Genomic DNA, 17,978 nt, shown 5'->3' with positions numbered 1-17,978 from the left:
AAATCAGGAACGAAATGACCATGGTACGAAATTGCTAGACGTCATTGACTGGTAACAACCTACTTGATATATTATTACTATTATTGTTGTTGTTGTTGTTGTTGCTATTGTTTTTGATGTTATATAATTCTTTACTGGATTTTTGTCAACATCAGATTGTTCGGCATTGTACAATAAATTAAAATGAAATGGAAACTGAATATTTAAAAAATATTGTCTTCCTTTGGCAGCGCATTTTGTATAAAACAACAGTAGAACATGAAGATGTTAAGGTCTCACTACACAGATATCATCTGCCATTGAAACCCATGTTAAACTGCCCAACTTCAAGCGAAGATTGCCCATAGATCGGGTTCTCTTTGGCACTAACAACATACACCATTGCGAACATACATTATATAAGCATTTATATTCACTCCAAAATTGTGAACATTTCCGTCTTAGTTTTTTTTTTGGCTATACAACCGCATCTGGCTGTAGTACCGGTCCGAACAGGTGGTTCATTAACCGATTCACTCCGGCTGTCACATGCGCTTGTCCCAAAATGTCGATGCACAATATTACAAAATAACATGGGCAAAATACAGCCAGAAGGCTTACCATTAAACATACATATTGTTTTAATTCTTCACCATTTCCTAGAAGTGAATATGTGAACCATAACATGTGCCACAATTAGGAACTATCAACTCTCACCCGGAAGTGATCTGTGTAGTGAGACCTTAAGATGACTGATACTTGTTCCAGAGTACTTCAATTTGAGAAGTTTTTGAATGAAACATTAAAGGAAGATCTTAGGTAGATACTGTAAGAAAGGAGCAGGTCAAGTCGACCTAAAATAGGCTCGACAAAATGGTTGATCGTCTGTCCCAAATACCAAATGCGTAGGGAGACATTTTGGGTGGGCATAAATTGCTAACACGCACGGTCGAAGAACAAGTTTGTTTTCTTTACCAAAAACTAGAAATCGCGGGCACTTTCTAAATATGACTATTCAGGGGCGGATGCAGGATTTTGGTAAGGAGGGGGTGCTGTATAAAAAGGGAAAATAAATAAATATACATAATCTGAAATGTCATTTGGAATATAAATTGAAGAACTGTTTTGGGCTGATATTTCCAGGTTGTAATTATCGTCAACGTCCCTAACTGCGTTATCATTCACGGTTATGCTTCAAATTCTGTTCACTTTGTTTTCTCGTGCACAGTTCGCACAATCAACATCCGATTTGTTGTCATCGGCATGTCGTTCATTTATGAGGTTTTTCTTCACAGTTCAGGAACATTTTCATAAACAATAAAGTTCAGAAAAGTAAGTATCTAATTTCTAAATACAAAACTTTACAAACCCCTAAAACCATTAATTTTACTAAGTCGTTTTTGTTTATTCCTTACAATTACCTATATCGGGTCCACATGACTCGTAGAAATTGACTTAAAATGGAGAAAGATGAATTAACATTTGGTGCGTGTCACATGACCTCACGCGTGCCAGATCAACAAGGCCAAAGCATTTAATTTTTACGATTTTTAAGACCCCTGTTAGTATTTGTTTTCAATTATTACATTCGATCTGCAAAAGGTATGCATTTTTGTGCCTTTGTTGTAGTGAATAGTATTCATAATCCATTCATAATAATTGTAAATAATTTTTAGTGTATAAATTGTGTTAATTATGAATCAATTCATTTTAAAAATGATATTTTACAAACTATTCACTGGTATAAACGTAATGCCTATCAGTATCGGCATCGAGTTTTAGCGATGTGTGTTGATAAAACGCGGACCGGACCAGAACGCTTGACAAATTGAATTTTTCCTTTTAAAAAAATATTAAACTAAAAGTTCGTCAACTGTGCATAGTTAAGAAACATATATTTTTTCAGGTAGTGGCCTTAAAAATTAAAAATGACGAACCGCACATGCATGTTACGATACTTTTTGCAAATGCATGCGCCTGAACGCAGTTAGAAACGTCGCACTCTTTCCTGTTTACCGGAGGGTGTTTCACTTTTGTTTACTAGAATGGATTTATTTTACATCCACATTGTTGATTTTTTTACGTTAATTGATTGCAATCTATTTTGTTTTACATATCGTAGCTGAAAAATGTAGAATAATATTTCCGTAAATATCGTATTCGTGTTTTTGTCGTTAGGTGAACGCAGTTTGGGACGTCGATGGTATATATACGATACATGAAACAAAATAGACTGCAATCAGTTAACGTAAAAAAATCAACAATGTGGTTGTAAAACAAATCCATTCTAGTAAACAAAAGTGAAACACCCTCCAGTAAACAGGAACGTGCAATGTTTCTAACTGCGTTCAGGTGCATGCATTTGCAAAAAGTAGATCGTAATGCGCATGTGCACTTCGTCATTTTCCATTTTTAAGGCCACTATATGAAAAAATATATGTTTCTTAACTATGCACAGTTGACGAACACTTAGTTTAATATTTTTTTTTTTTTTAAATTCAATTTGTCAAGCGTTCTGATCCAGTCCGCATTTTATCAACGCACATCACTAACACTTGATGTCAATACTGATAGGCATTATGTTTATTAAAAATTATTTACAGTTGTTATGAATGGATTATGAATACTATTCACTACAATAAAGGCACAAAAAATGTAGCATACCTTTTGCAGATCGAATATAATAATTGAAAACAAATTCTAACAACAGGGGTCTTAAAAATCGTAAAAATTAAATACTTTGGCCTTATTGATCTAACATGTGTGAGGTCATGTGACACGCACTGAATTGGCGAATGTTAATTCATCTTTTTCCATTTTAAGTCAATTTCTACGAGTCATGCGGACCCGATATTGCTAATTTTAAGGAAACAACTTAGTAAAATTAATGTTTTTTGGGGTTTGTAAAGTTTTGTATTTAGATACTTACTTATCTGAACTTTATTGTTTATGAAAATGTTCCTGAACTGTGAAGAAAAATCTCGTAAATGAACGACATGCCGATGACAACAAATCGGATGTCGATTGCGTGAACCATGCATGAGAAAACAAAGTGAACGGACTTGGAAGCATAACGCAGTTAGGGACATTGACAGTATTGCCAGACACACAATTTAATAAAAAATTATATATTAATTTTAAAACGGTCACTTTGTTAATCCCATGGTTCGTGTAGATAATCAAGGCATCTTGTGATCAAACTTGACTCTGGAGCATCATCATGGATCTCACTAGACAAAGTCCAGACCAGTCCATTGTGAATTCCATGATATGTCCATTCCCGCATTACTTAATTTTTCATTTTGTCAGACCAATATATATACCGACGATTTTTCTCATACATCTGTTACTTCAGTTCTGTAGTTTGGATAATGTTCATGGAAACTGTCACTACCTTGTCAATATGTCCCTTTGCCTGATGTGGGGCGAGACATAGCCCAGTGGTAAAGCGTTCGCTTGATGTGCTGAGTGCGTCGTTAAAACATTTCCTTCCTTCATGTATCCTTGTTTTAGTTGAATCAGTCATGCAATATGCTTCAAATACATCTCATCCATTTTTTTGCAACTTGGATGCAGTGGCCTTCACAAAATGCAAGCTTGTTCTTAGCAATGACGAAGGCAATGATGTGGTGGCTGAATGTGCAGTCTTGACAAGAGGCCTTGCGACTTAACCCGGCTGTGTCTATCCCATGACCAGTTGGTGTAATCATCAGAAGGACTCGCAATCGGCTTACGGCATTGACATATGTATGGGTATACAACTTATGGAATGTTTCATAGCATGTATGCCTTTCAACACATCAAGTTTTGCAAAGACCTTTCAACCTTTTTACTGAAGGTGTGTTTTCTAGATTGTTAAGGACCAATTAAAAAAATGCTTGCCGTTTGGGTGAATTATCGAAGAAACATTAAACCTTGTTTTTGCTGTCAGTCATTGTTCCAATTGATGGTAGTGTACATGCTGATGTGATAGACACATTTAACACATGGCTATTGCACATGGTGATGGCCAAAACTTACTGATTAGAGTGTGGATATATGTGACTTCATCTCTAATAATCGTGAAAAATTAATCATTTTGATGTAAACTTTGAGTGATTTGTTTTCAGATGGTATCTCCAATCAATGCAATGATTTCATTTTGGATTGTTTTCGAAGTACACTTAGTATTCTTTTTTCATTTTCCAGATGATCCCGCAAAATATACTCTTGTCAAAAAAGAAAGGCATAGGTGATAGGGAAAGAAGAAAAGTGTTTGATTTTACAAAATATTTAATTTTTTTATAATGTTGCTGAATGACCATGTTTGTTAATGTTCCTGGAATGGAACAGCATGCCCAAATGCACCCTAAAACAAATTTAACGCAAGTTGTGCGACAATTGCAGGAAATAGGCATGAAATGGTCAGATTTTGGCGAATGCACGTTGAACTCGGGGGAGGGGGGGGGGGAGATTGGGGTAGTGATGGGTATTTAAACCTGCAATGTTCGCTATGATGTCTCATTTCAATTTTGACGTAGATGAGTTACAAGATGCCAAGACTAAGCCTGCCGAATCGAAACATTACAATAGGCCACCTCCAGTTAGGTGAATCGCAGTCAGCAGTCGCACGCCACATGAATGTCCATCAGAGTACCATTTCACGTCTCTGGGACAGGTACCAGCAGTTTCAATCAGCTGAAGACCGGCCCAGAAGTGGAAGACCTCGTATAACAACTGCAGCACAAGATTGCTACATCTGGATTCTGCACTTGTGTCACCGAACTGCCACAGCAACGAATACTGTTAGATGCATACCTGGTTTGAGAAGGGTGTCTGCACAAACCATTTGGAATGGACTTCAAGAAGCTGGTATACGGGCTAGGAGATCATATATTGGCCCTGTCCTGTGACGTCAACATGGACATTCATGTATTCGCTGGTGCACGAATGTATAGGGGTGGAACTTGGGGAAACTGGCGGCGAGTATAGTTCAGCGATGAGTCACGCTTGCTTCTACAGCGACGTGATGGATGACAACTTGTTTACAGATGCCGCAATGAACGTTTTGCCAACAACTGTGTCGCCCAAGTTGACAGATTCGGTTGAGGGAGTGTCATGATGTGGGGAGCCATCTCATACACCGGCTGAAGTGAACTTGTGTTTGTACAAGGCAACCTGACAGCTGTACACTACCGGGATGAAATTCTTTGCCGTCACATGCTTCCCATTTTGGATTGACAAGAGAGAACTCTTTCAGCAGGATAATGCAAGGTTGCATATGGCACGTGTAACAATGTATTTCCTACAGAATGAGAACATTAATTTGCTGCCATGGCCATCAAGATCGCCAGATTTCAACCCTATTGAACATCTATGGGACGAACTGGACAGACGTGTATGCCAGCGTGACCTGGAGCCTCAGACGCTTCCGCAACTGTCACATGCACTGCAGGAAGAATGGGCTAGGATTCCATGTGCCCAGATTCAGAGACTCATTCAGTCTATGCCAAGGAGATGTCGCGCAGTGATTGCTGCTGCTGGTGACCACACAAGGTACTGATTTCAGTGCCCTCGTGCAATGCTGTTTGGTGACGAAAAACGCCTCCACTGCCGTCAGTCCATAGCAAGAACATTGTCACATACTCATGTCAAATTTTACTGTGATGCGATCATAAATAACAAAATTATGCCACTTTGTATTAAAGAGATAATTCCATGAATATTTCGCCTATGCGTTTCTTTTTTGACAGAGTATATGATCTGATGTAGACAATGCATCTAGTATTGCTAAAAAAAATTACCTCTGTTTGATGAGGTGCTACTGTCATCATCACAGTGACCACGTAATGCAATGTTTTGCTTTCCACACAATAAAACTGCATGAACCTCATTTTTGAGTATGTGCAAGTTTCTGTCATATTGAATACGACTGCTTTCGGACATTTGATAGACAACCGTGTTGCGTGGTTCGTCCAAATTCTGTATCATGTTACATCCAGCACTGACTGCATCCTTGTGGAATTGCAGCTTCGACTGATTTTCAAGAACACCATCTTTTCCTGTGGCTTTTCGTAGATTTCGGAATGGTTTGGACACAACATATATGTTGAATTGCTTCGGAAATCTGGCCTACGGCCAATTTAATGTGAAACATGACAACTCGAAAATTAATGAATAAAAATTAACAATGTTCATATTAAACCAGACAGCTTTATTCCAATCTAATTAAATATACAATCTGGTGTAGTTATCAAGCCTTGAAATAAGCAGCCGGTCACGGTCATTGTCCGGTACAAATTTGTAACTTGTCAGTAACAATGTCGATTGCGCCGGTCACCATGTCCGAAGCTCGCGTTGTAGTAAAAGCCAGCTGTTTTGGAGTCGAATACACTTAATGCACCGATTAAAAAAAAAAATTGATTACGAATAAAAAAATACAAATGTGTACCAGTGGGATTCGAACCAGTTCGCGGGGCACTTGACAGTCCAACACGAAGTTCATCTACAGTCCGCGTACCTGTTTAGTAGGATTTTTTATAGTCTCAAGTTTGCATTGTGAAAAGTGATGTCACGCATATTAGTAATTTACCTTTCGTACTTAGCGTATACTTCCTGTGGCATTTTCGTTTAAAGTTTGCAATTCAAATTGCCTCGTGGTTAACAATTAAAGGATGTTGAACAAAATAACTTCAGTCTTTGCTGTAAAAGAACAGACAGGTACCTGTTCCCAGTATCCACGGCGGGCAGCTGCCGATTAAATCGTCCCCAAAAATTACCAAACAAATATTCCCCAGAGTAGTATCTTAAAATCTAGCACTGAACTAAAATGGTAAAAGGAGTATTTAGTTAAAACAAATGCCTCTTTGTGGCTACAGTTTGAAGAAAACACCAAAGGCGAGGTTACACTTATGACGTGCTCGCTCTGCAAAACATTTAAAAAAGAAATGCAGTATAATCACAATTTTTCGGACGCATGGATCAAAGGGTCCACAAATCAGCATGTGTCAAATGCTAAAGATCACTCGGCAACCAAGTCTGAGTCAGATCATCATGAATCTGAAAGTTCAACACAAAGTGATAGTGACGACAGTTTCATGGGTTTCTTAAGCCCTATCCTAACCGGCCGCGAGCGATTATTTTAGAAATCATTGACTTCCATTGCCGCATCCTAACTGTACGCGTGCGACGCAACAGATTTATATGTTGCGGCGCACGCGTGCGGTTAGGATACGGCAATTGAAATCCATGATTTCTAAAATAATCGCTCATGTAGCTCGCGGCTGGTTAGGATACAGCTTTACCAGACATATATTAATGCATCATAGACTAGTAAGTATGTAACAATAATAAATGTCATCATTTGGTGACTATTGCCATAACTGCTGCATTGGATATTTAGTAATTAAATATATCAATTATTAAACAACACAAAACATAATTTGTTTCATTTTTATTTACAATGTTTTGTGACAGGTACAATTTCTTTCATGTCGGGCACAAATTGATTGGTGCAGGACATTGTGTCGGGTACACTAAAATGTTTTATTTCAAGGCTTGGTTATGGTACTAATTTATTGGATACTTGATGCTATGTAATGTGTCATACATTGACAAGAAATTTCACTGTGGAGTCAGATAATTATTCTAACTGAACAAAAAGAATTTGACGTGACAATCGCAAATAGGTTCTATTACCTGCACATATCTGTTAATCGAGAACAGTTTATTGCAGCTTCGTGCAATAAAATCATTGTTATTTCTTTTTCGTCTTTGCCTTGAAGGCATTATGAAATAATTCACTGTTTTGAAATGGTCGCAAAAAAACCATATTTTTTTTTATATAAAACTGAACTCGGAAATAAAGTGGCATCGCACTTAAGAGAAAGTAATGATTTGTAAAGAATAGATTGTGGAATCACGAGGACTGTAGTAATATGATCGTGGTTTGAATTATTTTTTTAAAACTATATATATATATATATATATTTAAAAAGAGGGCACCTATTTCTACAAATAAGGGCACTTGAACTCGAGAAGGGTGGGGGGGGGGTGCACCCCCGGCACCCCCCTCTGTATCTGTGCCTGGTAATGATAACAATATGTTGCTGTACTGATAAAATACCTTTATAAGAACTATTTTAAAAAATAAAAATTAAGTTGGCCCTAACCCCCTAAAATGGAAAGTTTCTATTATGGGGAAATAACTCTGTTTAGCAAAAAGTGATAGACCTAAAAATTTGGCAAAATAAAATGTTTTAAAATTTAAGCCTTATTTTGGGTTACAATACCTTTATTAGCATTTATCCTATAAATATTTCCACTAAATTGTCATTAAAATAACCCCATATGTTTTTTCCAATGCCAAATAAGGACCATTCACTTGCCTCAGTATATGGTATCATCGATTGCCCTGTTTCGGTGTCGGTGAGGTTCCTGTTTCGGTGGTTGCGTCGGTTGTGTGCAATATAGTATGTATATTTGAATGGTTTTGACGAATTTGACTTTTGCATGGGGAAGTAAACAAATATCTGTTATTTCAGAAACGTTTGTGAAATGTTTGTGAAAATAAAGTTAAAACGAGCCAAAAAAGCAAGATTGAACTTTACCTACTCATAAACAGGACACATTTCTTAATACCTTTTTTCTATGATTTTCAAAGACTGTAATTTCAAAGAAAACTTAATTTTAAAAACTATTTCTGTTTGTTCTCAGCTGTACTAGCTGGTATCTGGTTATTGAAGTCACATGATTGTCACAGCATCTGCTGGTAAAACTCTCTTTATGGGCTATTCCATGGTAATGATTTTAGCTAGGACATGACATTCTGACTCTTATGATCTCCTTCAGTAAAAGTCCTTTCCAATTGGAAATGCAGTTTTATTATTTATACATAGTATAAGCATGTCAGGCCCAATTTAGTTTTTTGTAAAAAAATTGACTTGGAAAGTGAAAAGTAAAATATGCCAAGACGTGACGGAAATGGACATCACTTTTTTAACAGTGCAGTCAATTCCAAAATTCTGCTCACGTGGTAGAATGTTTTCTTATTGAAATACACTGTTTAATACAATATCCAATATATTTCTGAATGCCATATAGCAATTTACTAAAAAATTATTCTTTATGATGTAATATTTACTTTTAAAAACATAAGTATGAGCCAGGACGTGACGAGCCAGGACGTGACTTTTTCATTGGTTACGGCATCAACTTTTGCATTTAGCTCAACATTGAATTTGGTATTTATACATGTACATTGTACAAATGTAGTTCCATTTCTCATAATCTACAAGTCCTGTATCAGTAAAGCTTCATTCATAGTTATATTTATGAATGTTCAATTTAATTTTTTCAAGTTTAATTTTTTGTTAACATACATTAAGATGAATGTCTACATATGCAGCTACATACGTATCAATGACACTGAATAAGTTTATGGTAGGCAAGATATTTAATTCCGTAAGCATATATATAATGTTGGGTTTATATATTCTGATTCATGTTTGGATACCTGTATCTGCCAAGGTTTTAGGTTCGACTGAAAGAATACTTTTGATATATTTTAACATTATGCAGGTTACAGTTGATTAAATTCAGTAGAAAACTGCAGTAATATGCATGCTAGCTAACTACCAGTATTGTTGTTTGATATGCTTATAGTTTAATCAGTAGCATGTAACCATTATTGTGTGTTCAGTTAATCACAGACAAAACAATCACACAAACGTTTTTTTGCAACATTTTTTTGTTTATTATTTAAATTTAGCTTCATGAATTATTATGATTTTGTATTTCCTAATTTTATTCTTACTAATATTTACTGGTTTACAGTATCATGCTTTCTGTGTTTGTAAAACTTCTAAAAAATTTCATTTCATTTTTCAGAAAAGCATTAGAGGCTAGAGATAAAATATTTAGCCAGATTTCTGAATATTTGCAACTAAAAACAGTGATTGAAAGACTCAAGGTTGGTTGATGTTATAGTTAATTAAATGTTTCAATTAATTAATAATGAATTATATGTAGAACGCATATTCACTTTTCAATCGTGTATTGAGACCTTTAACCAGTGAACATTATTACTGTTTTGATACCTGTATTTGGACCAGTTTCATTACATGAAAAGTGCCATGTATCACTATGGAAACATTCAGTAAATCTATTTATGTTCAGTAAATGTACTGATGGTGAAAACTAATGGAAGACATGAATAGTAAGCACTAATAGTGACTGGTCCAACCTCATACAGTATCAGAATTAACTGTTACCAACATTCAATCCCATATTACTAACATTCAGTCGCATAATAACGTTAATGACATTCAACCCACATTACTAACATTCAGTTCCACATTACTAACATTCAGTCGCATAATAATGTTAATGACATTCAACCCACATTACTAACGTTCAATCCCACATTACTAACATTCAGTCGCACAATAACGTTGATGACATTCAACCCACATTACTAACATTCATGTCCCACATTACCAACATTCAGTTCCACATTACTAACATTCAGTCGTATAATAACGACATTCAACCCACATTACCAACATTCAATCCCACATTACTAACATTCAACCCACATTACCAACATTCAACTCACATTACCAACATTCAGTCCCACATTACCAACATTCAACCCACATTACCAACATTCAATCCCACATTACTAACATTCAACCCACATTACCAACATTCAACCCACATTACCAACATTCAGTCCCACATTACCAACATTCAACCCCACATTACCAACATTCAACCCACATTACCAACATTCAACCCACATTACTAATATTCAGTCCCACATTACTAACATTCAAACCACATTACCAACATTCAACCCACATTACTAATATTCAATCCCACATTACCAACATTCAGTCCCACATTACCAACATTCAACCCACATTACCAACATTCAACCCACATTACTAATATTCAATCCCACATTACTAACATTCAAACAACATTACCAACATTCAACCCACATTACTAACATTCAGTCCCACATTACCAGCATTTAGTCCCACATTACCAACATTCAGTCCCATATTACCAACATTCCACCCACATTACTAATATTCAATCCACATTACCAACATTCAATCCCACATTACCAACATTCAACCCACATTACTAATATTCAATCCAACATTACTAACATTCAACCCACATTACTAATATTCAATCCCACATTACTAATATTCAGTCCCACATTACTAACATTCAACCCACATTACTAATATTCAATCCCACATTTTTAACATTCAATCCCACATTACTAACATTCAACCCACATTACTAACATTCAATCCCACATTACTAACATTCAACCCACATTACCAACATTCAACCCACATTACCAACATTCAACCCACATTACCAACATTCAACCCACATTACTAATATTCAGTCCCACATTACTAACATTCAGACCACATTACCAACATTCAACCCACATTACTAATATTCAATCCCACATTACCAACATTCAGTCCCACATTACCAACATTCAACCCACATTACTAACATTCAAACCACATTACCAACATTCAACCTGCATTACTAATATTCAATCCCACATTACCAACATTCAGTCCCATATTACCAACATTCAGTCCCACATTACCAACATTCCACCCACATTACTAATATTCAACCCCACATTACTAATATTCAGTCCCACATTACTAACATTCAACCCACATTACTAATATTCAATCCCACAGTACTAACATTCAACCCACATTACCAACATTCAACCCACATTACTAATATTCAGTCCCACATTACTAACATTCAACCCACATTACTAATATTCAATCCCACATTACTAACATTCAACCCACATTACCAACATTCAACCCACATTACTAATATTCAATCCCACATTACTAACATTCAACCCACATTACCAACATTCAATCCCACATTACTAATATTCAATCCCACATTACTAATATTCAATCCCACATTACCAACATTCAACCCACATTACTAATATTCAATCCCACATTACTAACATTCAACCTACATTACTAATATTCAATCCCACATTACTAATATTCAATCCCACATTACTAACATTCAACCCACATTACTAATATTCAATCCCACATTACTAATATTTCAATCCAAAGTCGTACGACTGGCTGCTTCTAGGTGATGACTTGGTTACTACTACCATACCACCCAATGAAAAAATGTAGTCAACATCGATTACTCTGTAACTTACAAATTAACCAGAAACTGATTACACTGTGTTGTATGACAACTACAATGCTAAGACTAAATAAGTTTTAGGTGGAAACATGTTTTAAATTAAGTGTAAGACATAGAATACTACATTTTGTCTGTTAGATACCATTTATCTTACAACTCTTTGTTTAAAAATGTATGCAGCTCACTGTAAGATAAATGGTATTTAATGGCCAGCCATGTAGTATTCTCTACATATTCATCTGCTAAGTACTGGATTTTTTTAGCTTTTGGGGGGTGGAATTTAGCTCAATTGGTTGAGTGTTTGCATGAAGTGCTTGCATCACAAGATCGAGCCACCTCGATGGATCCATTCAACTGATTGGGGTTTTTCTTGTTCCACCCAGTGTACCACAATGGTCAAAGGCTGTGGTATGTGCTTTCCTGTCTCTGGCAAAGTGCATATAAAAGATCCCTTGCTGCTAGTGGAAAAATGTAGTGGGATTCCTCTGATGACTATGTGTCAGAATTACCAAATATTTGACATCCAATAGCTGATGATTCATTATCAATGCATGTGCTCTCATGGTGTCATTAAACAAAACAAACTTTAACATCAGCTTTTGGGGAGGGTGGCTGCATCCCCAATACCCCATCGTTGAATATACACCTGTTTTATTTAAATCTTTACCAATGTTTTTACAATTTGTATATAAAACAGAACATTGTTATTTCCAAAACACTTTTTACATGGAGTCAAACTGGAATATTGACAAAAAATCACATAAAACAGAGGCTGGTACAGAGTATTGTTTAATATATGTACCTCTTAAATTTCTTAACAACTGGTATAAAAAAAATATATATTTGAAAGTTTAAATGTTGTAAATTAATTTTTGTAGGAAACTAACTTATCCAACAGTGAACTGAAAACGAAGACCGACATTGGATGCAACTTCTACATTCAAGCTAAAGTGTTGGTATTTTATTTAATTTGATTTATATGTTGATAGTTATTTGTACAAATAAAATAACAGGCTGCCTGCCTTGTCTGTAATATGTTAATATCAAGCTAAGTTACATCTTCAAAAATACATTTGAATAAACAAACAGTATCCTTTTTTGTGTTATACCTTGCTGATTTGTGTTCCTTCATTTCTTTGAATATGTTTTTGAGTTTTCTCCTCTTTTTTTTTTAACCCACCCGTCTATGATGGGTCGTATTATGGTATGGCATTTTCCGTCTGTTAACTTTTTTGTCCAGATCATATCTTACATGCAGATGCATACAGGACCATCAAACCTCGCATGTAGGAACAACTTCGGAAGCCGGTGTGTTCCATACTGTTATTAGGTCACTGTGACCTACTTTTCATGGTTTACTGCACATAACAATAAGTCCTTGTCCGGACTATATTTTACATACAGATGCATACAGGACCATCATGTAGGAACAACTTGGGATGGTTGTATAAATATGTCACCATTGCAAAACAAAATTTCCCTTTCTAATAAAGAACAATAACTTAATTTATCCTGTAACTTGCCCATGATATCCATGTCATAAACCCATGTCATAATTTACTTTATTAACCCGGTTAATAAAGGTATGCAAATCTGCAAGGTCTCTAGGTAATATGTTGCTGTGGATGGGTCATTTGCTTACAAGCCAACAAGGCCTGTATACCTGAGCGTAACGTTTTCAAAGATTTGTTTGAAACGCGTGACGTCAAACTAATTTGTGTTAATCGTGATGACAACATATTACCGATGGCAGCGACTTTAGTACTGTGATTTACTAAAAATTTTTTATTAAAATGTTATTTTAGGAGTGTTATAGGATAAATAGAATTCGCTACTCGTGTTTTTTAATATGGAAAATATCAACCTCGTCTTATTAATTGGTATTTGTCTCGGCAGAGCCTCGACAAATACCAATTAACAGACTCTGTTGATATTTTCCATATTAAAAAACACTCGTGACGAATCCTCTATTAATCAGACAGCACCTTCTCCAATGGATACAGTATCATCAGTAGTTGGTCTAAAATAAACTCCTTCATCCATCCCATTGCAAACATTTCACATAATTAGAATTGAATCATACCCGTAACATATTCATTAATATCTATGGTTTTCCATCAAACTCTTGACGGTCGTATCATGTACCTCACCAGTACTCTTGTTTTTTAACTGATGAAATATTGATTATTAATCCTCTGTTGGTCCAACCAAAGGAGACTATAGGTTTCGTCTTCATCCAGGATACTTCTGTCTGTCTTTCTGTCTGTCAGTCCAACTATCCCACATATAGTTTTTCAAATTTTTTTTCCGTAAAGCCTCCACATATTGATGTGAAATTTTGTGTTTAAGCACTCAGGTAGTACTAAACCAAATAACTTCTGGCTGGGTCAAAGTTCGAGGTACACCCAACTGTGATTGGTGATAAATGTGAGTGTGTTGGTTGTATGATTGGTGATAAATGTGAGTGTGTTGGTTGTAAAAAATCTGGTTAATGTATGCAATTTTCTTTCATCTAGAACCACAGTGACGGATAGCTCTGTGCTTGAAACATGTATGGGGTACCTGTAAAAAAAGGTACTAAAATGTTTAAGGGTGAGGGTGGTACCGTAGTATTTATATCTGTGGTGTATATGTTGATTGATACACTGCAGGTAGGGGTTTTAGCCACATATGTTACTATTGTCATCTATGGGATTTGATTTGGTGTTATACACTCTTCAGGCATTAAATTTCGGGAATTGTTTTTTAGGATTCTTAAAAATATCAGGAACATGATTTAATATAGATATTTTGGGATTCCGTATTATAATCCTATGCTTCCGACCCAAAATCTAGGATTCGCGGAAACATGGAATTATGCTAAATTTACAGCCAGGCTTTAATATGTACCGTTACAGATCAAGTTTAACTTTCGTGGTGATGGGGGTGAGACAAAGCCCAGTGGTAAAGGTAGTACTAAACCAAATAACTTCCAGCTGGGTCAAAGTTCGAGGTGCACTGAACTTTTGATAGAGAAGTGAACACCACAAGTCCCGTGATTGGTTATAAATGTGAGTGTGTTGGTTGTAAAAAATAAGTTTCATCTGGGTAAAACAAATATGCAATTTTATTTCATCTAGTACCAATGTGTCAAGTAGCCTTGTGCTTGAAACATGTATGGGTACCTGTAAAAAAATTTACTAGAATTTTTTACGGAACTAGGGTAGTCATAGACGCTACCCGTTATCTCTGAAACAAGCAGCTTGACCCCCAATTTTTTCTGATTCACTTTAAGTGAGGGTTAGTAGTATTTATATCTGTGGTGTTTATGTCGATTGATACGCTGCAGGTAGAAGTTTTAGTCACATATGTTACTATTGTCGTCTATGGGATTTGATTTGGTAGTATACACCCTAAAGAGCTCGCCTGATACAGAGTCTGTCTAGGATTGATCCCAGTTGGTGGCTATTTCTCGTTCTAGCATAACTAGTATATCAAAGGCTGTGGTATATGCTATCCTGTCTGTGGGATGGTGCTTATAATATAAAATATCTCTTGCTACTAATGGAAAGATGTAGCCGGTTTCCTCTCCAACACTATATACCAGCATTAGCTGATGATTAATGAATGAATGTGCTTTAGTGGTGTCATTAAACAAAACAAACTAATTTCTATGGCGATTTAACTGTTTTTGACAAGTTGTGGTTCTTGAACTTGGGAAATAAAGAAATATTGAGCAGACATTTTGTGTATAGCTTTGTCATGTACTATTACAAATCAGGTTTGACTTTCATGACAATTTACCCATTTCTTTTTACAGAGTTATGGCCCTTGAACTAAGGAGATAGGAAAATCACAACTTTTTTTGTTTTTACAAATGCTTCAAGACTGAATTGAACGTTTGTGTATAGCTTCATGTACTGTTCCAGATTATAGCCATTTATCCCTTGACCCTTGAACTCCTGAAATAGAAAAATATGTTTGATCAGATTGGGGACGTGTTGCTTTAGCAGTACTCTCAGAATACTTGTTTTTACTAACTTTAATTCTAAGGTAGTTTCACTGGAAATTAAAAAAAAAAAAGTTATATAAAATTTAGATTTCAATTTATTAGTTACAAGGTATTTCATGTTTTAATTTATCTATGGAAGGTGCCCGATTGTTATGCAGTATACTGTATCTGTTACATGGCTTCATTTGGTACCATTGTTTAACTTTGAATGTCAGAGCCTCTTGTTTATATTTATAAAGATGTCATGTTCTAATTGTAGTCCAGATCCATCACACATCTTCGTGGCAGTTGGTCTTGGTGTTTTTGTTGACTTCACTTTAGATGAAGCATTGTTGTTCATAAACAAGAAAACAGCAAGACTGACGGAGAGTACAGACTCTCTCACCAAAAAGATTGCACAGATTAAAGCTCACATCAAGCTGGTGCTCGAGGTTTGAACATACCTAACTTCATCCTTCTGTCCTGCATGTAATAATAACGAGACTACAGAACGTTCGACTTTTTAAAATACTTTCACTCTGACTGATCTGGTAAACTTGACAATTGTCCTTGGTGCTGATGTGAATACCAAGAATTATGTAGATTTGCTGTAATTTTGAACATTCAGTTAGTGATCACTAAATTCACTTGGCATCCCTAGTGGTTTTGACAACTTCAGTTAGAGATTGAGTTGTACAATATGTTTGCAATACCGATAATAAAAATAAACAATTTGGACAATATCATTTTATTTAATGAACATTGACAAAGAAGTTAGCACTTCAAGAGATTGAAGATATCTTCTGCCATGTTGTAATTTATTCTTAGAACTAGTTTGGAGATATTTATTGTAATAACGCCATTTTTTGTTTTTAGGGTTTGCGGGAGCTGCAAAACCTTTCTGGAGAAGTTGATAAACCAATGAGAGACGTATTTTAAAGATAATGGCATCAAATGTGGTTCAGTACGTTGTTTTACGTCGAGACCTGGCAACAGTGTTAAAATGGCCAACTGGGGCACTGATTGCACAAGCATGTCATGCCTGTACTGCAGTGATGCATCTGCATTATAATGATGAAGTTACTCAGCAATACTTATCCAATGTGGACAAAATGCACAAAGTTATCTTAGAGGCAAAGGACGAAAAAAGTCTGCGAACACTTTCAGAAACCCTGACAAATGAAAATGTTGCACACAAGCTGTGGGTTGAACAGCCAGAAGACATTCCTACATGTGTTGCAGTAAAACCTTACAACAAAGATGCTGTTCAGAAGTATTTTAAACAATTTACATTATTTAAATAAATTATGTATTAAGTTCTTTTGTTGATTTGCCTGTTTTGGGAAGGGGTGGAGCGGTTGCATGAGGAGATTCGGCCTTAGCGGTTGCCTGAGGTGTTTTGGTTATCGATTTCTCACTCAGGCTACAAAAAAGAAGTTTGTTTTGTTTAACGACACCACTAGAGCACATTGATTTATTAATCATCTGCTATTGGATGTCAAACATTTGGTAATGTTGACATAGTCTTAGAGAGGAAACCTGGTATATTTTCCCATTAGTAGCAAGGGATCTTTTATATGCACCATCCCACAGACCAGATTCGCTCGAGCTACAAGACGTCTAAACCTGGTAGTCCGCTGTACAACTACTTGATTATGTTTTTGCATGTCCGGTTACTCCGTAATCGGCAAGACACTTAATTCATCTGCATTTGAAATCCCACCTGGAAATGAACTTCACTGACATCAAAAGCATCCCATTAATTGCTCGATTAGTGAGCCAGCTACACATGAGCCATGATCTAGTTTGGGGC

The 17,978-nt window shown here is 35.9% G+C and overlaps 1 protein-coding gene across 1 annotated transcript; it reads left to right on the top strand.

The window, feature by feature from the left end:
* The first annotated feature begins 650 nt into the window (after window positions 1-650).
* Window positions 651-17,247, top strand: LOC121368210 (protein UXT-like). The gene is made up of 5 exons (XM_041492845.1): window positions 651-798; window positions 9,847-9,928; window positions 13,074-13,147; window positions 16,446-16,617; window positions 17,042-17,247. Exons 1-5 carry the CDS (start codon window positions 728-730, stop codon window positions 17,102-17,104), a joined length of 462 nt encoding a protein of 153 aa, XP_041348779.1. The 5' UTR covers window positions 651-727; the 3' UTR covers window positions 17,105-17,247.
* The last annotated feature ends 731 nt before the right edge of the window (window positions 17,248-17,978 follow it).

Source organism: Gigantopelta aegis, chromosome 3 (genome assembly GCF_016097555.1).
Source record: "Gigantopelta aegis isolate Gae_Host chromosome 3, Gae_host_genome, whole genome shotgun sequence".
NCBI lineage: Eukaryota > Metazoa > Mollusca > Gastropoda > Neomphalida > Peltospiridae > Gigantopelta > Gigantopelta aegis.
This window is presented reverse-complemented; position numbering and strand designations above follow the sequence as displayed.